The 27254-nt window shown below is 38.2% G+C and overlaps 1 protein-coding gene and 1 long non-coding RNA gene across 3 annotated transcripts in view; one reads left to right on the top strand and one right to left on the bottom strand.

Moving 5' to 3' along the window:
* slc35f3b (solute carrier family 35 member F3b) overlaps positions 1-27254 on the bottom strand; it is a 52501-nt gene that overhangs the window by 13265 nt on the left and 11982 nt on the right. Inside the window, exon 1 of one of the 2 annotated variants that reach the window (XM_077582205.1) lies at positions 10200-10467. The exons of the other annotated variant lie outside the window; for it this stretch is intronic. Coding sequence (XP_077438331.1) covers positions 10200-10275 — 76 coding nt within the window. The 5' untranslated portion in view covers positions 10276-10467. Of the gene's footprint in view, positions 1-10199; positions 10468-27254 lie in introns of those variants that run through there. 2 annotated transcript variants of the gene reach the window in all.
* On the top strand, positions 10553-26816 carry LOC144061618 (uncharacterized). Its single transcript, XR_013296222.1, has 5 exons — positions 10553-10703; positions 17646-17708; positions 21344-21422; positions 26444-26511; positions 26711-26816. It is a non-coding gene; the product is annotated as an uncharacterized LOC144061618 (long non-coding RNA).

Below are 27254 nucleotides of genomic sequence, written 5' to 3'. Positions count from 1 at the left end.
GTGACCAGGGTTGGAGAATCCATGTCCAGAAAGTAAAAACCCTGCCACAAATTGGCTTTAGCCACAGGTGCTTCCACTTAACTCTTTGACTGCCAAAAACGTTAAATAACGTTTAGTAAAATCCTATGGAGGAGTGCCAAAGACGTTAAAAGACGTTTGTTTCAAAACAGAGGTGAAACTAACCATTTTCTATTGTTGATTACTGAAAAACGGAATAAGGTAGAAATAAACTTTTTTTTCTGATGAAAGATGAGAGTCCAATCTAATTTTCTGTGGACCTTGAAAGATCAGTCAAAATGCTTAAAACGGCTGGCACCCACGGCATCCCTTTTCTGAAAACGTCTGGCAGTCAAAGAGTTAACTGGCAGGTAAACAAGCTCATAGAAGCACCTGTGGCTAAAGTCAAACTGTTTCAGGGTTTGTTCTTTCTGGACCTGGACTCCCCAACCCTGCATGTGGCAGTGAGTGACACATCCCTTTTAAATCTGCAGCTAGCGAGCGCACATGCACAAACACATGGGTGGATTCATGGTGAAAGGTTAAAAAATAAATAAATTATATTATAACCTAACATTAATCCAACAGCTATAATGTTCCAATAATAATGTTAATCCGGCCGCTAACTAATGCTGGCTATTAATAGCTCATAGCATGGAGCCATAGTAGCCACTTGTTGATATACTGTAATTGTGTGTCAAATTGTTTTTCATCAAAAAGATGGGAGAACATTTTATGTGAAATACAAACCCAATTCCCAAAAAGTTGGGACACTATACAAATTGTGAATAAAAACCGAATGCAATTATGTGGAAGTGCCAAATTTCAATATTTTGTTCAGAATAGAACATAGATGACAGGTCAAAAGTTTAAACTGAGAAAATTTATAATTTTAAGGGAAAAATATGTTGATTGTAAATTTCATGGTGCCAACAAATCTCAAAAAAGTTGGGACAGGTAGCAATAAGAGGCTGGAAAAGTCAATTGCACTTATAAAAAAAAAACAGCTGGAAGACCAGTTACCACTAATAAGGTCCATTGGCAACTTGATTGGAGTATAAAAAGAGCTTCTTGGAGTGGCAGTGTCTCTCAGAAGCGAAGATGGGTAGAGAATCACCAATTCCTCCAATATTGCGCAGAAAGATAGTGAAGAAATATCAGAAAGGTGTTTACCAGCGAAAAATTGCAAAAAGGTTGAAGTAACAATACTTAGCTCTCCAGAGAAAAAAAAAAAGAATCACATCATCTCAAGATTCAGAGAATCTGGAACAATCTCTGTATGTAAGGGTCAAGGCCGAAAAATCATACTGGAAGCCCATGATCTTCGGGCCCTTAAACGGCACTGCACCGCAAACAGGAATGCTTACTGTAAGGGAAAATCACAGAAAGGGCTCAGAAATACTTCCAGAAAACAAAGAAGAAGCCATTTCTGAAGCAGACCAAGAAGCGCAGGCGTTTCTCTGGGTCAGAGGTTATTTAAAATGGAGTGTGGCAAAGTGGAAACCTGTTTTGTGGTCAGACGAATCACGATTCGAAGTTGTGGAAAACTGGGGCGCTATATCATACTGACTAAAGAGGACAAAGACAACCCAAGTTGTTATCAGCACTCAGTTTATAAGCCTGCATCTGTGATGGTATAGGGTTGCATGAGTGCGCGTGGCATGGGCAGCTTCCTCTTCTGGAAAGGCATCGTCAATGCAAAAAAGCTAGTATATTCAGATTTGAGAACAACATATGCGCCCATCCAGGCATCATCACTTTCAGAGAAGATCTTGCATTTCTCAATACCATAATGCCAGACCACATGCAGCACCAATTACAACATCATGGCTGCGTAGAAAAAGGATCCGGGTATTGAAATGGCCCGCCTGCAGTCCACTTCTAGAGCACATTTGGCGCATCATAAAGGGGAAGGTGCAACAAAGAAAGCCCAAGACAGTTGAACAGTTAGAGAGACGCGTGTTAGACAAGAATTGGACAGCATTCCTATTTCTAAACTTGAGAAACTTGTCTCCTCGATCCCCAGACGTTTGCAGACTGTTGTAAGAAGAAGAAGGAATCTCTCACAGTGGTGAAAATGGCCTTGTCACAACTTTTTTGACATTTGTTGACACCATGGAATTTAAAATCAACATAGTTTTCCCTTAAAATGATACATTTTCTCAGTTTAAACTTTTGACCTGTTCTCTGTGTTCGATTCTGAATAAAATATTAAAATCTGGCACTTCCACATAATTGCATTCAGTTTTTATTCACAATTTGTATAGTGTCCCAACTTTTTGGGAATTGGGTTTGTAGTTTTAGAGTCGAAATATTCAACCCAATCTGCTGACAAAAAATATGTATACAGGGGTAAAATTATTGTCCTGACTAAAGCTAGACTAAAACGTTGACAGTTTTTGTTGACTAAAACCAGACAAATAAAAAAATGTTTTCTTGGACTAAAATAAAGACTAAAATGATAGATTTATAGTCAACTAAAAACGGACTAAATAAAAACAGGATGCGGTTGACTAACAATGATAAAAACTAACAAGTGGGATTGAAACTGCACTAAAACTGCGACTACATTTTAAAAAGGTGGATAAAATTAAAATGATCTGTCATTGTTTTTCAGTAGAAATTTTATGTATCAAATGTACTAGTGGTATCAGTACTTAGTATCAGTATCGGTGACAAATTAAGAGTTTAGTACTCGTACTGGTATCGGTGTGATAAAAGTGGCGTTGTCGTGTTTAAGAAATACCGAAATATACCAATATAGCATTTTTCCTAAAAAATTCATTAAATTAAAGGCAATTTTCTGTTCTTCTAATTAATAGTTCCTGATCATAAAACGGCCCTAGGCCAGGTATCAGCTTGATACCGATACTTGGTATCAGATGCGTATTTAGCCCATTTTTGGGTGTGTATAGGGAGTATATGTATATAGATATATTCTTACTGTGTGTTCTTTTTAAGAAGCTAGATACTTATAGCTATAATATATATAAACCATAGAGTTTAAAAGTAATATTTAAACAACAAAAATACACTACACCACCCCCATTTGATTGAAAATGGTTTGATCCACCTCGACAACAGCATGAAATACAAGCTTGTAAGCCTTTAATTTGTGCATTCTAATGTTCAGTTTACTCAAGTGTTATTACAAATTTTGCTGTGTCATTCTATATCTCTAAATATGTGAAATTAGGTTATTTAATAGAAAAGTATTTACAAATCTAAACCCTGGAGATCAACATATAATACAAAATAATTATATCTTAAATCAATTTAATAACATAAATTTTCTACTGTTAATACAATTCAGTAGCTTAGTCTGAAAATGGTAAGATAAAAAAAAGAGCGATCAAGGCTAAAGTTTGCACTGTTCTGGCACAGTCTGACCATCAAACATATTATTGGTAAATAAAATCAGAGTTTTGCTTTTGATGCACTTGGACCTTTGTTGCACAGCAGGACACATTTGTGTTTATTGTGCCCTCGAAAGTGTAGCACAAGTTGTTAACACGCCTCTGGGAAAGAGCAGGAAACATGAGGAGAGTGTTTGGCATCTTTTCGACGAGGCCTAAATCCACTTTGACAGCTACACGGCTTCACCCTGTCACCCTGACAACTCGTATGCATGAAGACTAGTAACATTCAAAGGTTATGGCGAGAGACAAAGGAACATATTTTACCCTGTATTTGGATCATTTATGCATTTTCACCTTAGACTATGGCTTGTCTACATCTCATATTATAGCTCACTAATAGTTTCAGTAAATATCCCACTATGAAGCAGTCTGATTAGCATGTACTGTAGTATAGATTTATCTGCATTAACTAGACCATTGCCCCCCCCCCCCCCCACCCACGCACACACACCGACTCCACTATATCCCACCCCTTTCCCCCATTTCACTTCACGCTCCCCTGCTTCTAATTCCCAGGCGTCTCTGTGGCCCACCCTGCAGTGTCTGCAGTGCAGATCTCTCCTGCTGATAGCTGCAAGTCCAACAACGTTGCCAACAGAGCTAGACCCGACTGCTTCCACTTACTTTGTAGAATTTCTTCTTCCATCTTTATTTTAGCTTTGGTCCCTCCCAGAAAAAAAAGGATAAGATTGCAAGGGAGATAATAGAAGTTTCAGCTAAGTTTTGCTGGACTATAACTGAGTATGTGATACTGAGGTAAAGGAAAAGGTTTATTTATTAGGCTGGCGGGACTCTTCCGAGGTACTATGAGCGATGCAGCTGCAGTTTGTCAAGGATAAGAAGAACTTTTCATTTGGTCTGTTTTATAAATAGGAGGATATATTTGGAAATTTAGTTTGGTACACTTGGCTAATGTGATTAGATTTAATACGATGTTTCCTGTTTCCAATAGTTTGTCCCTCATCAAAATAAGATAAGTTTACATATAGAAACCTTCAAAGTTGAACACAATGTTCCCTTATAGCTGACTTAGGGCAGGAGGCATTTATACACCACTGAAAACTAAACCCACACTATAAACATATTGTTAAATTATCTTTCATACAATGTCAATTACAACCAAGTATTTATTCGTTCACAGTGTTGTGGGCAGTGTTTGCAAATAGCTCGTAATGCCACGTTATAGTTTTATGACCTTGGTTGATTACACAACATTGACTTTAATTAACTAATTCAGTTTAGTATTCATGTCAGGCTTTGTTTTTCTTGTCTAACATCGTCATTCTCCTCTTTGAACAGATGGAAGATAAAATTTAAATGCCTTCTAAGCTAAAGTACACTAAAGGTTGAATGTGCTAACAGTATAACACTTAGAGTTAGTTAGAGCTAATACTTAGATGATACAACAGATGAGTAAGTCACTCACTGTATTTTTTGCAAATTGAGTCCAAGGTTTAAAAGTATATCATTGTCTGTATTAGTCAAAGATTTACTCCAGTATGTGTTCTAAAAGTAAAACTGTTTTGAATGTAAACTACAGTATATGTCTGTGTTAATCTTCAAAAGTCGTAACCGCTGCAGTAGCTCCTAGCGCAATCCGCAAGTTGACTAGCTAGCTGTCTGGTCTACGAAAATCTACAATGAATGCTTATATGTTCCATACACAGTGTTAAACTTCCTTTATTCGAGTATGACAGTTTGTAATGTTAAAATATTACTTAAAATATGCCTTTACAGATAATACATGTTTTATGATGGTAAATTTGACCGTTGATTTTCATTTGTTGCTGTTGGAGAATTAGGTGGGGTTAGCTTCTTGAGAAGCGGCTAATGGGAAGCCTGTACCACTCAAAACAAACAACACCGCTCCAAAGAGATGATACTGGAGGTAGACTGGCACATGGGCTGGCAGGCGAGGGCCCAGGTTGGATGACGGCTGTCACTGACATCGACCTCAACCTTGAGCAAAATGACATACAGTGAGCCTCATGGCTGGTAAGGCGCTGATATAACTGTCAGATATCCAACCTTGGCCATAAGAGGTGTTGCATTTCCAGTGCATAAACATATTACAGATGTGAAGAAAGACAGAAACAGTCACTAGTCAATTACAAGCCTCATCAACACAATTAGTAAGGAAATCTCAGGTGAGGTGAGGCTGCCTGCTGCTGCAGTTCGCATCTCGCTCACATATTTGAGCAATATGCAAATTTGACCATTAAATCATGGACATTATTGGATTCAAATATGTTTAAAGAGTTTTTTAATTAATCATTATTTGCTTCTTTTTTCTTTTCTTTTTTACTCTGTCTTCCCTGATCACACGCTCATGACCTTGAGGGACATTGAAAGTAATTCCTCATCACTTGTTGCTCTCTGACCCGGCCAACTGCTTCACATGACCCAGGTCGACACAGTTGGCCATTTTGGGTTAGCGGCAAATTGCTGGAAGACACTAACTCCTTCAAGCTGTAACATTCCAGAATAGAGTGTCCTCTACCTCTAACTTGGATTTTTTTTTGGGGGGGGGGGGGGGGCTGTTTTTCTGTGCATCCTCAAACGCCCTAAGATGTCACAAAGTTTATCCATACTTTGTGTTTACAAATTTTAGTCTGGGGGATACACACAATTAATTGACTGTCAATAATTGATCATTAAGAATTATTCAGTCCAGCCAGTAAAATATGTGTACCTGCAAATCTGTGGATTTGTAGCTTCCCTTGGGGTCAACCTGTCTAGATACTGAATCTGTTTAACCCTTAAGGCCACCATATTTCTTTTGCTAGTTTTGCAATGTGTCAATTCTGTGTGTTTTTACACACCAAATCACATTTGCTTGTGACATCACTCAATTTACAGTATGTTGACAGAACATTTATAAATGTCAGACTGAGAAGGAAAATTACATCCACGACCTACAACCTTTACAGATGGACTAGTTACAACTCACAACTCAATTATTTTCCTCAAATTGTTTTCTTCTCTTGAAATATTGTCTAAAAAATGAAATACAATCCTTCAGTTGGGCCACATGCTTAACATAACATGTAGTGAACGTAAATAGAGTGAGGCCCCACACTGTTTATTGGCATCATCTGATGTTTTGCTAGAAGGAACAGCACATGGCACTTCATTGTGTTAATGATACTTCAGTATACTAATCCGAGATCTTTTCTTTGATTAAGCATCTCAAATTGTGAGGGGGTACCAATTACTCAATGCTTTTATGGCGTTTTTTCACCATCTTTTGTATAATTCTCACAGCACACCAGAACAGCTCCATCTGTCACGCTATAAATGTGAAGACGATAAACAGACTTCCTGCACCCTCACAAAAGTGTTCACATCTTTGACTGCAAGGATTTAGATTTTATGCTTTAGGGTATGTTTGTTTCCTCACATGTTACAGATTGTATTTTTATGCAATATTTTATGTCACACTGTGAGGACTGATTTCCTACAAGAAGACTCACAACACAGGAAGACTGAGATTTGTACATAGATGGATCACGTTGGTGGATTCTCTGCCCACAAAGCTCAATAAGTACATGCATCAAATGAAGAAAAATGAGAGAGTTGATCGATGCAGACAATTGGCTATGCAATAATGAAACTCTGGCATTTGGCCTCAAATGAACTCAAACAAAATAACAATATTAGAACCTAATGTCCAATACAGTCTTTTCTTATGCTAACAAATAGATATATACTGCCCTCTTTTTTCAAATAAAATCCATGCCCTTCTTTAATTCATAAGAATCATTATGAGATCTGAAAAACAGGTGACTCACTGGAAATCAAAGTCGATATTATGCAACATGAGTTTTGACCCACAGCCCGGACATCATTTACCAAAAGCCTGGGCATCGTTTAATGGATTTCATGTGGTCAAGACAAATGGAGCCCTGTGGGAAGGTTTGATGTGGGGAATTAAGACCGCTCTCCTGAGGGACACGTAATCTCTGTTCAGTTATGAAGCATAAAATGGGTTTTCAAGACAAGACACTGCAGGGCCTTGTGTGAACTTCTACTGACATAGGAACGGCCCAATTCCCCAAAGACACAGTCACTAGATAGATTTAAGGAAATCAATAGCTAAGCTGTGCCATGGTTGGATTTGTCATAGGAGCGCTCAAACAACGTCAAGACTCGAAAGAATGTGGTGGGATCAAACGTGGCTTGAGGTGACAACAGCTCAGTGCAAAGTTTTAACAAACCGTAGCAGGATCAGTATTACATCATGCCAATACAACAAAAATTCTTGTACCCGTAACGAATCGTAGCATAGCAGAAACCATCAGTTATGAATTACCAATAATTTAATGTGTGTTTGCATATTTTAAAATGATCCAAATTTACAAGAAGATAAGTAGAACCATTGTTGCATTACTGACACAAAGGTTCTAAAGTCGTCGTCACATGAGAAGCGGAATCTCTTGCTCCCGTGTAATAATTCCCTTTTCAAAGCGGCTGCCGGCCGCTCACACTAAGTCGTATGCAGCCTCTACTGCCTCACTAGCACAATTTACAGCGCGCCGTCAAACACATATTTGGCGTTCCTTCATTGTTTACCAAATTTGGACGACTGCTTCTGTTAATCTTACTGTCACTGTCAGTACCCAGGAATGATTCGAGTACTAATGTATTTGTAATATTTTAATCAAGCAGTGGTTCTTTAGGCTTTCGGGCATTTCCTCGCCTGATGACCAAGTATCTCATTATGGGATAGGGTCCAGCTCACCCACAACCGTAATAAAGACAAATACCATATATTCAAAGTTTGTTTGATACTGTAACTGGCTTAACACCAGCTCTGTTATTCTAACATGGCTGACGCATTATTGAGTCAATTGTTGTCCAGATATATTTTCACATACTGTATAACTGCAACAACAGGAGCCTAGACAAGTCTTGGTCTGTACAAGTCAAAGCAGGCCCCCTCAGAACTCTTGTAAGAGCTCTAACAATGTAAACAACTCAAGTTTTACTGTATTCTCTTGAAAAAGAACATTTTACACCCACTCATAAACAGTGTCATAAATTCAGCCTGTTTATTCATCTAACTTTCAATGCACACACAGGCAGTGAAGAGGAATAAAATTATTTGTCCTCTTTGCGTGTTCCAAAAATTTGAAGACAGATTTAATGTAAGAAAAAACACCTTTGCAAAAATGATTTAATAAAAAAAAACAGAGATCTCTGGACATCGTGACAGACTCCAAACATCACATAACAGGTGGAATTTCAGAGTGCCGAATGTGTCTCTTCCGTGTGTAAAATGGCTTCTTATAGTTAAACAGACCGCCTCTCTTTCATTTGTAGACAAAACATACTCTCTGGGTACTTTTCCGTGAGCGAAGGCGAAAACAGAGTCAGGGTTAGGGGTGTGTGTGTTCGAGACAGATTCTGTTCTCAAGGACCAAATGTGTGTTTTCGCACAGAACACTGAGAAGGAATTTTTTAGACCAAACAATATGTTCCAGTTTAAGGTCAAATTATACTGAGTTCAACACTACCTCACATCTACAAAACATTTCGACATGGTTAATATAAAGAATTAAAATGTTAATAATGTATAACAATGGTTAATATATGAAATAAAGAATTTAAATGTTAATAATATCTAACAGCAGCCATAAGCGTAGATAATATAGTGCTTCTAATAGCAACTATAAACACACGCAAATCACTGCGATCATTTTCTTTTCTTTTTTTTTTAGAATTCTTCTTGGAGATGCAAATGATCTTGAGATTATTTTAGACACACTCACTTGTAATCTACTGTCAAATCAACCGCCTATTCTTCTTTGAGCGCATCGATGCAGCGGTCCCGGTAATGTTACAACACTGGGACATTCCCTCTGTGCTAAAGCTGACAAATACACCAAACACATCACACCTCTTTACAGCAGTAAAGCCTGCGGTAAGATGCCAGGTAGGCAAGTGAACGTAACTGAATCTTGGGGACATGTTAGATGTTACTGGTGATGCAGCACAATAACAACATGCCACAAGAGAGACGTGTGTTGTTGCCCTTACTGATATAAACTGTGCTTCTGCGGGTACAACAAAACTGGTAGAGAGAGACTGAGCTCAGCTATGAACATTCTTGAAGGGTGTACAACATTTGTTTGCGTCCTGGCTATAGTGGCAGGATGGGGGCTGCAGACTGAGGAGGGAATCCCTGCTGCAATAACAACCTCACATAAGGAGTAGCCCATCGAGCAGAGGTTTGTGTGGCTAATAGTGACAATGAAATGAGATCATGCACAGTTTTGATTCACACTTTATGAGTAATGAATGTTATATTTCTTACTTGCCAAGGTGCCCTTGAGCAAGATCTTGAACGCTCAAACACCTTGCTACATGCTAGGGATCCATATGCCTAAGTAATTGAATTGGCGCCTGTGCTGTTGACATACAATTTAGCCTACATGGAATTGCCTGTTATGGTAAAAATAATAATAATAATGTTTGTGATCAATTAATATTGTAATTCTAATCATGCTTAGCTATTACCTTTAAAATAATTGCAATGTTTAAAATAAATAAATAAAATCTTAATTTTTGATAGTATTTGAAGTCAATATTGATGAAGTAGTGTCTATAGCCAGACTAGTAACAGAACTTTAATCAAACTTGTTCTAGTTGCATTTTAGTTAAAGTTTTATTTAAACGAAATATATAACCCAGCAATAAATGTACCATATATGGTGCTCATGGCTTGCTGTAGCGCAAACGTGAATTGGCTTGAAGTCGACATGCACCCTGCCTAGTGCCTACCTTCCACTTTGGTGAGGGTGAGCACCGGACTGTTGCAGGCGGACAGCGGGGCGACCCTGGCCGAGTGTTTCTTCATGATGCCGAGCTCGGGTGGGATGAGCTCCGGAACCGCTTCGACTACATCCCTAAAGCCGATTTAGCCCCAGACTCCGGACCTCTTGACGGGACACTTCACATTCCAGAACCCGATGTCCTTGCGCCTTCCATCTATCTAACTTCCCCGACCCCCCTCTCCTGCTGTAGTGATCACTCCGTCTTCCTCCGAGTAGAGTCGTCCCCCCCCCCACCACCCGCTCCCCTTCCGCCCCCTCCTCTTTCCCCCTCCTCCTCCTTCGAGCCCTCCCTCTCCTAAATGAGTGCGTTTTCCCGGTGCAAGCAGGTCTCTCCTCACGTACACTGTACCGTTTGCTGCAATTCGCCCACGTCAGTGCCAGCAGCCTCCCACTCACCCGTGCAAGCACTTCCCAAAAGCTGGTGACTCCCCGAGAAGGGACGAATGTGATGGTACGTCAAATTTCCATCATCCATTTTTCTTGTCGATTTGTTGATAGCTATGCTGTATCAAAACAAATGGATCACATGGTTCAGACTTTTTATTTTATGCAATGTGCATCATTAATGTGTGTTTTAATTATAAATCTGATATTTACTTTTTTCAGGCGTAATAAGAACAGGCAATGTGATGTTAATTGTTTAAAAGTCATGTCCAAGTGCTACTTCTTAATTAACCCCCCTCAAAAAAAAAACAGCAGTTAAATTTGCTGGCCACAACATTAGGTACCCTACAGAGCAAAAGTCAGTGTGATGTCTGAGCCTGTTCTTAAATGGAAAGTCAACCCTACATTTTCTTTACAGTGTGTCCCATGGGGCCCCGTTGGTCTAAACCCGGTGTTCTGATTAATATTGCATTTGTAGAATATAAATTAAGCACTAAATTCCACCCGTTTTTATCCATTCCAGGGGGCGGCCATTTTGCCACTGGCTGTCAACTGAAAATGACATTACAGTTGTTCAGGGCTCAGGTAACGACCAATCACAGCTCATCTGTTTACTCATTTTGGTCATGTGACATTTGCAAACTGAACCGTGATTGGTCTGAGCCCTTAGGCGCTGAGATTTCATTTTCAGGCAACAACAAGTGGCAAAATGGCCACCCTCTGAGATGAAGAAAAATCTGGTGGATTTTGCTGGTATAGTTATCTTCCACAAATGTGATATTAATGAGAATACTGTGTTTAAACTACTGGGGTTGCATAGAACATATTATTGTAAAGATTTTTTTTAAATTATAGATTTAGTGAGCACGTTCACATCACACACATCTGGACATATTTCAAGCATCCTTAGTTCAAAGCTGCGCAGTAAAACAAATGTTTTTCAGGCCTGCAAGTCCAGTGAGAAGTTACCCATGACTGGCTTGAAAGTATTCCATATCGTCAATAATGTCACACTGGTTAAATGACACTCAGCTGCACTTTCTTCCTATTATGTCATCCAACATTTTACTTTTCCTGCTGACATGTCGATTAAACCGTCCAGATAAATACATCAGTGTCACTGCTGGTAGACTAGACCTCTCTGTATTGATCTGAGATCTTTTCTCGTGAGTCAACTTTAATCACAAAAGTCTATACGACTTCAGCAGGTGATTATATAAAGAATATGGTCCGTTTCTCTGCAGCGTCCACTTTTGTGAGAAGACTTTCTACAAGCTTTTAAAGAGTGAACCTCAAGTATTTCCACGTACAATTCAACCAAGCATAACTTAATGATTGCTGGACCCAGTCAACAAAGTGCCCCAAAATGTATCTGTAATATCAAAAACTAAGAGTCAGAGGGAACTAAAGCGTCTAATGATTGATTAATGAATTGATTTAAGAGAAATGTCTCAATTATTTTGTTCCCAAAGTGTTTGTGTGCGTGTCTGAAGTGACTCTGCACTGGTGTGTGAAAGCCGCTGAGAGTGAGCACGCCTGAAGGAAGCTCCACTGAATAATTCACTACATAAACTCACCACACTCGAGCACCAATCCCCTAACCCTGTCTAACTAGGACAGGGAGCTCAAAAAAGATTCTCCGTCCTGACCAATGGTGACGTCCCTCACCAGCCACTGTATATCCCTGACTTCTCCCACCCTCATGGTTTAGTGGCGAACCCGCGCCTGCATGAACTAACATTCAGCAGCTCGTAGGACGTTTGGTGCTTTTCGTCTCAGTTTAAATCCTATTGCTGTGTGGTCACGGTGAGACATCCCATGAGTCTGTACGACTTCCACCGTGGGAACAAGGGGACCATCTGTGTTTGGGAGAGACTGCTGTCAGCTTCCTCCATTAGCAGAAGAGTGAGGTGCAAGGAAAGGATGGATGAGATTGTTAAAGGATCCCAGACAGTGACTCATAGACTTTTATGTGCGAGCACGGAGGAGGATCAAACTGTTCTGGGATGCCACATGACAACACACTCACTCACACGTACACGAATGTGTGAATAGAGGTGAGTGTGTAGTCAAGCAAGGGCAAAAAGCATTCTTTGAGGATCCTTTACTAGCAGTGCTTTACATCACCATGCTTGCATTTGAATCAAGCAAACGAAAAGCATACTTGTGATTTTCATGAAAACCTGTAAATATACAAAGCAAAAGATTAACTGGCATATATGCAGGGGTTAAAGTGGGCCGGAACGGGCCGGAACTGAGTTCCGGTAAAAAAAATAAATAAAATAAATCGGGACCGGTCCAAAAATCCCGTGGCCTGCCACCCAAGAAGAAAAAAATCTACTAACGTCAAATTTACATACACAACAAGTCACCCAAAAGCGGGGGGAGCGTGAGGCAGCACGATTGCATATCACGCGGAGGACATGTTTGGAGACATGGTGCGGTGAAAATTTGCATATTCGCCAAAGTAATTTTTTTTTTTAACTTTCTTCGCATTTCGACTTGCGGGCTGATAGGCTGAAATATGTTTTTTTTTTTTTTTTGGTGCACTCACACGCATATATATGGTCTCCCAGTCGAGAAGCGAACTCACGCCAACCTCCACCAAAGGCAAGTGACGCTAACCACTCTGTCACGGGCAGCCACTTAATACCCCCGTAAATATGTATCCCCTCCAAGGATATTTTAGTTTACTAAAACTAACGAAAAAAACAAAAATTAAAAAAAAAACATTTCGTTAACGAAATAAAATAAAAACGAAAACGACGTTTTTTGTTTACAAAACTAACTAAAACTAACAATAATTATAGCAAAAATGTCCTTTGTTTTAGTCTTTGGTAATAAATTCAATGCATGAGCCTTTGGGATGATTTTAAATGTGATTTTAAGTAGATTTATTTTGATATTAACCGCAATAAGGAATAAGGAAATTTGAAAGTGTGTCACACAAAAGTGACGTCATCTAGCAGCAGCCAATAGAAAAGCACCTTCAGATGACGTTGCTCCCATGGTGTTTTTTAAATATTGCGCACAAGTAATACACACTTAAAAAAAAAAAACTAATACTGAAACTAACTAAAACTAAGCATTTATGAAATAACTAAAACTAATTAAAACTAACTAAATTTAAAAACCAAAACGAAATAAAAACTAACTAAAATGAAAAATTCAAAAACTATAATAACCCTGATGCCCTCCAACACATGTTTTTCAATGAATACATAAATACACACGTGGGCATTATTTTGAAACAAGAAAAAAGTATTTATCGCGGAGAAGCAAAAGAAAAGCAAGTACTCGCGCTGCATTCAAAGACCAAACACGCAGTAGGAAATCTCAGATATACGAAGAAAAAGCTCACACGACTGAATGTTACTGTTTTTCTGTTTCTTCCAGATGTTTGAAATTTAAATATCAGTTTACAAGCAACCTTTTCGAAGAATCTCCACTTTTCTGTGGTAAAAGTTATAATATCCCACGGCAGGGGATGCAATTTATGTACGGGGGTAAATACTTTTGGCACGACAGCGGAACACTTCCTCCTATTTTGGTGAAAACATAGCATAAAGTGATTCTGAATTGTTCCAGTGTGCTTGTGTAGCGTAATCCGTTTCCAACTATATCTATTATTTATTTATCCCACGGAGTTCTGTCCACCGGCTCCGTTCTCTGTGTATCTGAGGAGTCACGTCAATGTGTGCACGTCGGTGTTTTTGTTATCCGCTATTTTGCACATCATTTAAAAAAATTTAAAAAACATTCTGGCTGCGCAGCGACCTTTATGTCTGGGAGTTCCGACAACAAATTCTAGCCACTTTCACCTCTGCATATATGTCATATTGAACGCAAATGTGAATTTGGAAGCAGATAGAAGTTAACAGTTAACTTTCCTTTAAATTGGTTTATCGTCTAAATCGTTATGACAACTGTGCGATTGACATACACATGACAAAATACGGGACGCCGGGATGGGACCTGCGTAATAGCGGGATAAAATAATGAGTTTGGCGAAATCCGTTGGGACTCATGACCCTAGGTTCAAAATCAGAACTGTCCCGGCCAAAACGGGACGTCTGGTCACCCTAGCTAGCTAGCTAGCAAAAATGTTAGCCTAATGTTACTTGTTAACTTGATCGGCTATGTTTTAATGGCTCAGGAGAGATGCTCAAACTTTTCCTCCTTTAAAAATAAAATAAAAATACTGACCGAATTAATAGCGCAATATGAGCAAACAAAAATAGACACATTTCGAGTAATGTCAGTATTTTTGCTCCATTCACCTAAAAAATGCAGCCATTGTTAAATTTAAACCTGTGTGAGCATGAGTTGTGTTTAATAAATATCGCTTATTCTCTCATCTCACCGATTCAGCAATTTTGCCACATTCATACTTAATTCAATTGATATTTGGTCCTCGAATAGTGTCAGTTTTGACCACATGAATTTGTACACGTCCTCACATATAAAACAGTACTGTGCAAAATATTACCTTCTAGCTTTGTCATTTCAATTATCTTTTTCACAGAGGTCATTTTGAAATAACACAAAATAAAATGACCTACTCTGCTTGAGGGATTATGCATGATTAAAGTGAATGATTACAAACTAGCTATTGCCACTGAGCGACATTGCTCTCTGTCAATAACAAACACGCAAAACCTGCTTGATGAAAGTGACCAGCTTATAACAAATAGAATCATGGAAAAGGTGTGTGCGCCTTGAAAATATGCTATTATGATGTGTTTGCACAATCATGTTTATTCTAGTGGCTGTGCACACACAGCGCATTGGTTTGTCCTCCAATCTACTGTCTTGTGATACGGCTTGAGTTTAGTTTTCAAATGCATTGGGAAGCCAACTGGAATAAATGGCAATGTTTTAATTTCCTTGGTTTCTTAGCCCAAGGCTCCAAAACTGAATTTCTCTTTTGTGACATATCAATTGATGGAAAACACGTTTTTTTTCTTCATACTTCATCACTTGTGACTTGCAGCAGCTCATTTATACAAACTATTGGCGGTACTTGAATGCCACACATTTATCCGTAATCACTTTGCCCGACTCTTATGATTTGACCTATGTTTACATTTCACTTTTACAAATGTGCTCCTTTTTGTAATATTTTACAGAATGGATGGGCAGGAAGAAAATTGTGTGGTTTTAAAAATCAATGTTATTGATTAAGCAGGCACAAGCAGCATGGGCGGATCTACCGGGGTGGCATAGGGTGGCAGATGCCACCCTAAAAGAAAGCCTTGCCACCCATGCTGCCACCTCAATTTGCAGTGACAAATTTGACATTTATGATCGAGAACTTTAATGTCTGATGGCAGTGAATGCAAAACTTTTTTTTATACATCTTTGTCCAAATTGCAAGAGCCAGACATGTGTACAAATGTGCAAAGTGCAACAAACATTTGTGCCTCAACAAAACAACTGCTTTTGTGATTAAATTTTTTTAGTGAATACCCCATAAAATTCTTTATTTATGCTGCTATTGTTTTCCTTTTTTGTAATATTTGAGCAAATATAAACAGCTCTTTTTTTTCATTTTACACAATCTATTACATTTGTAATCAAAATATAGAATATTTGGTAAATTAAGAAACGTGTACCATGATAAGTTAAAACATTTTTTTTAATTTTTTCTCTTTAAATCAGTTGCGGCATCAGCTCCTGGCATGGATGGCTCTCAAGCGCAGATAGCGCTGTTCTGCGCACACTAGGCGCCGTTGGCATAGCTGCTTAAAGTTGCGTTGATCACGTGTTTGAGATCATGTGACCGTTCACGATGGCGACCTTCGAGCCGAAGAGATATTGCTGCATGTTTTGCTACTAAAGGCTGAAAAAGAAGACGACTGAGGGCTGCTTCTCATGAAATATGGTGTAAGCCGTAGGTGTCAAACTCCGGTCCTCGATGGCCTCAGTCTTGCAGGTTTTGGATGGTTCCCTCTTCCAACACAAGCTGATTCCAATCAGCAGATTTGTTATCAGGCTTATGCAGAGCTTGCTGATGAGCTGATCGTATATCAGCTGTGTTGGAGAACGGAAACATCCAAAATCTGCAGGACTGAAGTTTGACACCTATGGTGTAAGCCCTACATTAGAGCCTCCGAAATGTACTTAATAGGGTGCTGCTATATTTGGTGTATAAAGAGTGCATGCGCCGTGGATAATATCAGCGAGCAGTTCGTTCGTGCCTGTTCCGCGCACACATAGAGCTGATGAGAGCCTGAGCGCAGAAATGATCAAACATGTTTGATACTCGGCACCGATGACACAGTGCTACCCGCGCTCAGAAAATGAACAGAAAAAACAAACAAACAAAAACTTTGCCTGCCCCCTTTTTGCCACCCCATAAATATTTTTCTAGATCCGCCCCTGATGAGCAAAGAGCTTGATGACGGAAGAACACTGGTAGTAAGGGTGATGAAACGTCCATCCACCATTATTATAGTTAACTGTAATAATTGAATCAGCATATTTCATATTTTTATAATTTACACTTCTAATCGCAGATGTCAAACTCAATATGGATATAATCTGAGTGCAACCATAACTACCATGTGACCTGTGATGAAAAATTGCTTACTACTTGCTATAATATATATTTTTGGTTGTTATGATTATGTTTTTCTCTTCCAGCATTCCTTCTACTCAAATCTATTTAGGCCAGGGGTCTCACACTCAATTTCTGTGGGGGCCGCTGGATATAGAGTCTTAATAGAGTCCTTCGCTGATAGCTGTCATGAGCCTGAGCTATGGTAGCCCATGAGTCATTAAAATAAATAAAAAAAAAGTGGTGGGGCAATGAAGTGGCAAAAAAAAGCCCAGACTAACATTAAACTTGTCAAGTAGGGGGAGACAAAACATAGTCCTGCGGGCCACAAATGGCCCCCGGGCCACAGGTTTGAGACTTAAGGTTTGAATATCCTGACAAGCACTAAAATGCAAGTCTGTTTTTGATTGATTTATTTTGCCTTCATATTGTTTTTTGTCCACAATGCAGATTGAGCAGCAGCCAGAGGGAGCGTGGGCAGCTTATCATGGGCATCGTCTGTGCTGGCTGAAGGTACTAAAAAGTGTTGGAGAACTTGAGATGTTGCCACTGCGTATGCACGACTTATAGGCTTTACTGTGCCTGCACCGAACCTCAGTTCCCATGAAAAGTAACTGTGAAAGCCTTCTTTGAAGTGCTTTAAAAGCTTTTCCTCCAACCGGATGCACACAGACTCTAAATCAAAGTTCAGATGCTCAAGAATAAACTATTTGAATACAGTACATTTTTTGTAATCCCTAGTTTGAATACTATGTGAACGCCGATTTTTCTTTTTCTGTGCTGTATTAAGGCAAATTACTACTTCATATATATATATATATATATATATATATATATATATATATATATATATATATATATATATATATATATATATATATATATATATATATATATATATCATATGCAGGCCATCATCTATCTCTTTCACGGATCCTTCAAGCTTAAATTTAGCTTTTTGAACTCTCAATTCATTTAAAGGATTAGACGTAATCGGCTTTTGCGATTGAATTGTGACGACGGCACTTGGCGGTCGATGAAAAAAGGCAATTTATTCTAATATGACTATGAATATTAATAGTGTGGTGATTAATATTAATGTAAAACGGCTATTTGGAGATTGCTTTTACTCAAAGAAAAAAAAACATGATTTTGTCTCATTTTCCCAATCTAATATATGCCGTCTGCTTTGCAAGGCAATAACGCCACAATGTAAACATGTGAGGTGTCTGCCCTTCTCATCTTGCAGAGAATAATATAGTAGGAAGGCTGATGCAACATATTGACTTGTCAGGATGCAGCAGTTTGTTACATAGATTGGTTTTAAAAAAAATACCCAAATCTGCACAATCTACTTTGTTTTTTTTTTTTTTTTTTTTGCACACCTCTAGTAGTGTTCTCATCAGGTTTTACAGGTTTACCTAATATTGTTTAATGAGAATCTATACCCATGTAACGAAGGTTCTTCTCTCAAAAGAAAATCTCACCTAAAAAATATACATAAAGCCAGGGAAGATGTTCAGTAAATGAATGATGGGATGGCGATGCTAATGCATAATGGCACTGCATGACAGAATCAGGTGTACTTATTCCATTATGTTTGGCAGACGAACTGGATTCAGCAGTAAAATCCAGATCCAAGTGACTTTGACAGAGGGTTCGCTGTCAGGCCTCGCATGGCAGAGTTTCCTTTACAAAGTATCACATTTAGTTTCTATGATAGTGTCTACAGTTTGATGTGTGGGAAAGACCTCAATATAAATTCGAGAATGTTGATGTGAATTAGGAGTGTGACGATATATCGATATCGCGATAAATCGTGATACTCTGACTCTCGATAAATTATCGATACGCCTACGCAAGTATCGCAATATTTGTAGTTAATATACAGCCACTATAACGTCTCCATTGTTCATTACTTATTGAGCAATTACTTGGCAGGCCGCTAGGGGGAGCGCCTCATAAGAGTGGTGAGGAAATGTATGGAAGTCTTCAGGGGAAGAAGACTCATGAGCTTACTTTTGCTTGTGTAAGACATTTATTATCTGTCCAGCAACTAACTCAGTTTTGCATACGTAACATTTTAAAACATATTTTATGGTTCGACTTTTTGAAGCACACAATTTCTGAGGAATATTAATATTGATTTGTTCACAAAAAGTGATCTCTGTTAAGAAGACATTTGTATTTGTTTAAAAAAAAATACACTTAAGTACTCACTGTGAAGAAGACACCAGTTTTAATATTTTGTTTCAGTGATGGTACAAAAAGAAACAATTTTCTCATTGAAAAAACATCAATGTATGTCTTGAGTAGTTTTATCGTAGAATATCGTGGATTTATTACCTGACCAATATATCAATAATCGCGGTATCGTCATATCGTGAGATAATTGTTATCGTGAGCCTTGTATCGCATATTGTATCGTATCGTGAGGTACCCAGAGGTTCCCACCCCTAATGTGAATATGTATGTGATTTGAGAGACAAAAAGAAATGGGAGCACGTGTGTTTACAGGAAAGTAGAGATGTTGTCTGTAATGTTTAAAAAGCAACATAATTGTATCCAGAATGAATTAATTCCCTTTACAATACATTGGAGAGTAAGAGGGTTTTTTTTCTGTATCAAAAGTTCATCTTACACTCTCATTCAGACTGCTGCCTTTCCAAGTAATGTGCGACTTTCTCGAAGTGCAGCCACTTCTAATGAAGTCCAGAGGCGTCTATTTAAATGGTGTCAAGCTGTAATACTTGATGACAGCTCTTGCAGGCTCTCTCCACATGTTAATAAGAGAGTGCAGCAGCTCCATTAAAACCACTCTCCGAGAGGAAGCAGCTTGCAATCGGCATCATCCTGCCGCTCTATTTAGCGTTATATAATAAAATAGTTATAAGAAAATGTGGAACACAATCAAGTAGGCATCGGAGGTATAAGTGTGACTAATGCACCAAATTAGAAATGCTTTGTAGCAAGTTCCCCTTGCGAAGATACACCTCCGTGTATTTGGCCCGCTAGTGCACTGGTCAAAATGTCAACATTATGACATTCCACATTCTATCGCATGCTGCCAATCTTGTGTGAAATGAAATGCCACTTTATGAAACAAAAGATCACGAGCGCCCTCTGCTGTCGAACTCTTCGAGTGAGTCAAAAACAAATATAATTGTCTCCTGTCCGCCGCCAGAGGGCACTGTGGTCACACATATTCGTTCATTCATATTTGCGGAAATGGATGAAAGTTGGTCAAGAAGTGGAGCACAAAGTGGGACAGAGATGACAGGTATGCATGTAGACCCACACAACACAATGGACCGTTACAATCAGTTATGTCCTATGGACACAAAGACTATATAGCCTTTTTCTGGGTACTGTACATTCCTCCAACATTACAAATACATGAATGATAGGCTCATTTAGGACTCTTACTGATTTGATCAATTTTCCTATATCATCACCCTCTTGAAATAATTGCCTAAGTAATTATTTTGCTTTTTTTTTGGGGGGGGGGGGGGGGGGGCTAAATCATATCCTCATGAAACAAATGGTTATTTTTTTTGTGTTTCCTGAAAAATCGGGGGGAGGGGGGGGGTCGACATAGGCGATTGTTTTAAGAAGGTGTTTGCATTGTTAAAGTGGCTGCTGTATTTTAAAGTTGGTCATTATTGTTGTTGTTATTATTGTTTATTTTAACCTTTATTTGACCTGGTAAACCAGAATACTAACAATGTTCTAAAGCTGGACTTGCACACTCAGCTCTCTTCTCCAAAAAGAACAAAATCTCAAGCAGGATGTTTAGATAATCACCATCTTTTTTTCTTTTTTTTTATGGTGGCGATAATTCAAACAAATGTGATCATCCAGTGCTCAATTGTGACTAGAAAATTAAACCAACCCTGCCGTGTACAGTGCTTTTGATTGAAGCTGGCAGACACACGGGACTCTTGCCTTCTGTAGTAATTAATTTGAGTGAGTTCAAAGACGATTGAAGAATCGTCATCGACAATTCTGTCTCACCATGGAGCAGGAATAGTTTCTCACAGATGATGGGAAGGATGAAGAGGTTAATTTTCTGCATAATGGCGGCATCATTAAGCTTCTGAGCTTGTTGGTTTGTGTCTTTGAAGTGTTCAGTGGGTTGCTTCCAACAGGCCAAGCTGCTTTCTCATCATCCCCCGGCTAACATTCCAACTACGACAGCAGCAGGTGCTTTGGACTCTCTTCAAAAAGGTATGTATGTGCGTGTACACAAAAAGTCTGAGATATTTGGCTTTCAAGTGAATTTTCAGGTTGAATCTAAAATGCGCTAAAACCTTTACAGGTGAACTTAATACTTTTGAATCCATAACGCATGTCCAAATGGATGTTCTGTGAACGGCAAATTCACCACAGATTTTCGATCTATTAATCCACCAATAAATTTCACGTCCACTATCTCAATACAACTCAGCCATATTTTGTTTCAGAGAGAGAGAGAGAGAGAGAGAGAGAGAGAGAGAGATTAATGCACTGGTGTAAAACAATAATCCACCAAAGGTTGAAGAAGAAGTCCCTTTGTTGCAACTTCAATTTGTAACATACTACACTAATACTTTAAGGCGCTTAGAATTGAAGTGAGAGAAAACTCTTCTTTTGTTCCCTTTTTTATCGAGTTCAGGATAATCTGATACGCTTGTGAGCGTCTCCTGGATGCCAACGGATGACCGGTCACGCTGTCACTGCTAACAATGACACTCCAAACACACCAGACATACTGAATATCAGCGCTGCATTTACACTCCTGCCAGCACTTTCATGAAATTATGTTCCTTTAGCGCAACACAATAATGTTCGGAACAGAAAATCCCATTCTGGTTTGTGTTTCCACCCTCAAGTGTGTTGCCAAATTGCACAGAGAAAAGCTCCACACAGTAAACAAATGACAACAATGGAGTGTGTCCACCATTTTGTCTTTCTTGGCATGTCTTGTTCATGACAAGAAAATGTTTGTTTGAACACATCACACACTATCCAATTGGGGGGAACTATCTAACCTAATTAATTAATTAATTTTTGCACCACAAAGCTTTTTAAAAGTACTGAATTTGGAAGGCTATATAAGTAAACAAATACAAAAAGAAAGTTGTTTTTTTCTTCACTGGCCCCAGGCAAGATAAACCTTCAAATTAGCCTCCAGGGACTGACATTGAGCTTCCTTTTTTTGATCCGGCTCATGCAAAAGCATTCCTCTCTTCCATGTCTGATTTAAAAAGAAATCCAATTAACTGCCAAACTTATTAAGACTAGCTAGAAAATGGCTTAGCCTTACTTTCCTCACATATAGGTACTGTATATTTGAAAAGAAATACAAGCAGAGTGTTTAAACAACACCATTTATAATGGCATCTCCTGGTAAACATTCTCTCATCATTTATAGAGAATTCGGAGTTGTAGCATTAGCCCGGATGCTAGTACTAGCAAAACTTGTCCAAGCTCATCCACTAATATTTGACTGGTGAGGTTGGTGAGATGGGTTGGCATGGCAATGGCACAAATGTTATTCTCCTCCTGACAATTAAGCTAATGAAACTTACCGGTTGAAGTTGTAAAACTAAACATAAAACAAAGAGAATGAGACATGAATCGAAAAAAACAAAACTAGCATCTATATGGCGGAGGTTGTAAAACTAACCATATTTCCATCACTCTTGGTAGCAATACTTTCAGAAAGAGCATACAACAGTATTCACAGGCATATTTTCTATCTTTTTTTTCTCACTTTTTTTTTTAAATCAAATCTAAATGTAGTATGTCTGTATGTAGTATATACCCCATTGTGGCTCAGGCACACACTATGCCCATTAAATCATCATGACGCACAAATTGTTTAATTCCTTACATTCTATTTAATTACATTTTTACTGTATGCTTTATACATATATCTCCTCCCTGACTACTAATAATCGGTATCACATGCAAATAATTAAATAACTTGTGGACAAATTTAGTAAATTGAACATGCTGGAAACATTCCCACATATGTTATTGGGATGATTTATTCTTACTTATTATAGCATTTTATTCTCCTCACTTTTTTGCCGTGCCATAACATCCACATCATTTCGATTTACACCGTTCAAATTTCAACTAGTTGGCGCTATTGAGTGATTTTTATTTTTATTTTTCATTTTTCCATTGGATATCATTAGCTCCACTTTTTCATCTAAATCAGGGGTGGCCAAGTTCGGTCCTCAAAAGCCCCTATCCAGCCTGTTTTCCATGCCGCCCTCCTTCAGCGCAGCTGAATCTAATGATCAGCTCATCAGCAAGCTTTGCAGAAGCTTGATAACGATCCTGATCATGAATCAGGTGTGTTAGTGGTGAGAAACATGGAAAACAGGCTGGATAGGGCCTCTCGAGGACCGAACTTGGCCACCCCTTATCTAAAAGAATGGAGGGTACTGCAAGCCTAGGTGGCGCTATTGAGTGTGTTTTTTGTTTTGTTTGTTTTTTTCGTTTTTTGATTGGATATCATTAGTTCCACTTTTCCTCTAAATGAATGGAGGGTACTTTTAGATAACCTTTTTCCATATAAATTTCAACTTGCTTCAAAAATGTACGTCTCCCGGGTTCAAGTCTTCTTTTCATTCATTTATCTTTCAACTACAATTAATACTATGTCATTTTCACATAATTTATCTTTCAATTTACTTCATAAGCATTCAGCTTAGCATTCAGCTATTAGCATTCATCTTAATTCAGCTATTAGCATTCAGTTTCCAGCATTCCTACACAATTTCTGCAGAAATTGCACTCAGTCTAGTTTTTAGGTGAAATTGTCTTTTTAGAGGGAATCACTGATCTCTACAGTAAAGTGAAGCATCCATTTGAGCATGAACATCACAACCTTTTCCCAATTAGATATTTTATGCTATTGTTTGTGTTAAGTATTATGAATGAGTCACCATTTATTTACTGTCAGCCTCTGTCAATATGAGTCACCCCTGATAAGAGCAAACACGCTGGAGGTGGTGTACTCGGTTATAAAATATGTTTACTGCAATGTGTTTGACTATCGTTGGCTATTGTTTATCTGAACATCAGATGTGTTGATTTATAAGAAGTGGAATATTATTCGGATTCGGTCCACTATCACAAGAACTTCACCGAGCAATATTCTCTTATCAACATGTCGAGAGCTTAAATTGCTGGCACAACCTCATTTACACCTTGCCTACTTTGTTCCCTTGTTGCTGCTCTTCCAAGACCGCGATGAGCTGTGTGTGACCACAGCAGATTAATTACGTCTGGGTGGGGATCATACGTCGCCTGTTCTAATTAACGCTTGATGAAAGAGGTGAAAGGGTGTCTGCAGGGCTAGACTAGCATGAAACAGCATTTCCATTAGTAGGAAAGGGTGCAATGAAATCAAGGCATGACAGTTGCATTCTTTACTTTGGTTTCTACAATTAACTCATTCACTGCCATTGACGGCTATAGACGTCAAAAATTCATTTGAACTATTTCTAGTTTTCCCACTTTTGTTAACAAAAGTATAAAAACCTAGATTTTTTTTTTGTATTAGAACAGATATAAAATTTGTGATTAATCATGAGTTAACTAGTGAAGTCATGCGATTAATTACGTTTTAAAATTGTAATCGTCCGACGCCCCTCATTTGAAATAATTTTTTCTTAAAAAAAAATGTTTTCTTAAAAATATATATATTTTTTTTAAATGTAAGAAAAGGTTATTAAAAATAAGGGACATCGGGTGATTAAAATTTGTAATCGTAGTTAATCGCATGACTTCACTAGTTAACTCACGATTAATTACAAATTTTATATCTGTTCTAAATGTACCAACAAAAAAAAAAAGGTTTTCATACTCTTGTTAACAAAAATGGAAAAAAAATGTTAAACTAATAAAAATAGTTCAAATGAATTTTTGATGTCTATAGCTGTCAATGGCAGAAAATGAGTTAAATCAAATAACTCAGATACTACCAAACATAACACAATCCGTTATCTGTCAATGAAATATCAAAATGGTATTCCAAAAAGTGTCAAATTCTGTATTCCACCAAGATGAGGCACTCTATAGCGAGTTCTCTGCTTTAAAGTCATAAAGCTGATTTGCAAAGAGCGCGGGCAGGTGTGTGATTATCTATGCATCACTTTGTTTTATGCATGTGATGTTATGCAACACGAGCTGATTCGAGTGAAGCAGAGATGGACAAAATGTCCATTTAGGGCGTATTCGAGGCATGACTTGTACTGACATGGCATTGCCTCAACAGTACATTCTGTAACCAGGAAAAAGATAGATATTAGATCATAGTAAATTGGTCGGTTAATTGATCGTCAATAATTCTGGCAGTTGTTCTGTCAAATTGATGGCACCTTCGAGTGTAAATGTGCATTAAACAACATGACATCATTGATAAGTTAAACAGTATTTATTTAACGATATGTTACGATTGTAGTACCTTTGATTGTGTTAATATAAATTGAGCATTAAGGGACAATTTGTCATCTCCTTATTGTGCAAGTGGTCATAATGTTGCTGGGATATGTAAGATGAGCTAATACAGCCAATATTCTCAAAACTGAATGTTGTTATTGTATTTTTCTGGTAAGTGATTCTAGTAATAGCAAAATCTCACATCACTCACAAGTTAAAACAAAAAAAATGAATAAAAGGACTCGTGTAGATGATCCAGTACCTCCAAATCTGTTTCCCAACGTCATTTGCATCTAATATTAAATATGCAAATGTGCAAGACCTTCGGGTATGGTGTGTTCCGTATATTCTGCAGCATAGCACTAAAACATGCAATCGTGTTTTAAATATGTATACAGAAGCCTAGAGAAAAATACTGTTGACCACAGTGCTTCTTCAATTTCTCTCATTTCCTGTTTAAAGCAAAACAGTGTGAACATGGCCGAACAAGCGCGCTGTCATGGCGACTCTGTTCACGAGGGTGATGTGACTGAGTGAGCACCAGCCTACAACTTTTTCCTCCACTATGCATGAAGAGCTTTCTCTTCCAGTTGAATGCACACAGTGACAGGTTTACATCGCTGGGGAAATAAAGCATAAAATTTGATGCGCTCATTGTACAGTATCAATCAAATTCTCTACTTAACGGCAACAAATAACCACCGATACACCGACACAGATTTTTCTGTAATGTTTTTCTGGCTACTATATTTTTACTCTCCCGCTCTTAATTGCCTCTTTTTCCTTCTGTTTCGGCTTTTGATTGACAGCATTTCCCAGGATGCCTTTCCGCAACCCTTCACTGTGGGTACAGACTGTGGATGACAGCAAACAACAAGTGAGAAAAGAGAACATCGGATACCATATTGATGATTATTTCTCATAAATGAATGTTTAATGAACGCATCTATGTAAACTGTTCTCGGGAGAAGTTAGTAGTTTATAAGTAAATATGACGTGTCTGTAATAAATGGAGAATATTCTGTGACAATAAACTATTTTCTTTTTTTGTCTCTTCTTTCTTATCTGGTTTGCAGCAGCATGCAGTGTTGTGTAAATAAGATACAGTGATGCTTTGAGATAGGAGTGACCCAACTTTCTTGGAGACAGGAGCTGTTGATCAAATTTGACATATGAACGCTGCATAATGGTAGGTAACTCAACTCACTTCACACGAAGCAGCAGTTTGCCAGATATAATTAGGACCTATTTTTTCAAAAGTGACTTCAAGTGTTTTATTGCCACTGTTAGCTGAAGGTTACTTTCAAGCTAAAGATAAAAAAGCATCCACTTAGCCTTTGATTTGTAAATGCTAACATAAACAGGAAACTCCACAGGCTAACAGTTAGCATCTATATCAGGGGTCTCAAACTCAATTTACCTGGGGGCCGCTAGAGGCAGAGTCTGGGTGAGACTGGGCCGCATCAGGATTTCCACAAGAAAAGCGCTGATAAAACATTCCAACGTTATGAAATATCTTTATTTTTTAGCAAAAAATAATAAATTAAATAAATTAACTTAAAGATGAATAAAAAATAAATCAATCAGTAATAAAAAAATAAAATAATAATAATGAGCATA

Source organism: Vanacampus margaritifer, chromosome 12 (genome assembly GCF_051991255.1).
Source record: "Vanacampus margaritifer isolate UIUO_Vmar chromosome 12, RoL_Vmar_1.0, whole genome shotgun sequence".
Taxonomy (NCBI): Eukaryota; Metazoa; Chordata; class Actinopteri; order Syngnathiformes; family Syngnathidae; genus Vanacampus; species Vanacampus margaritifer.
This window is presented reverse-complemented; position numbering and strand designations above follow the sequence as displayed.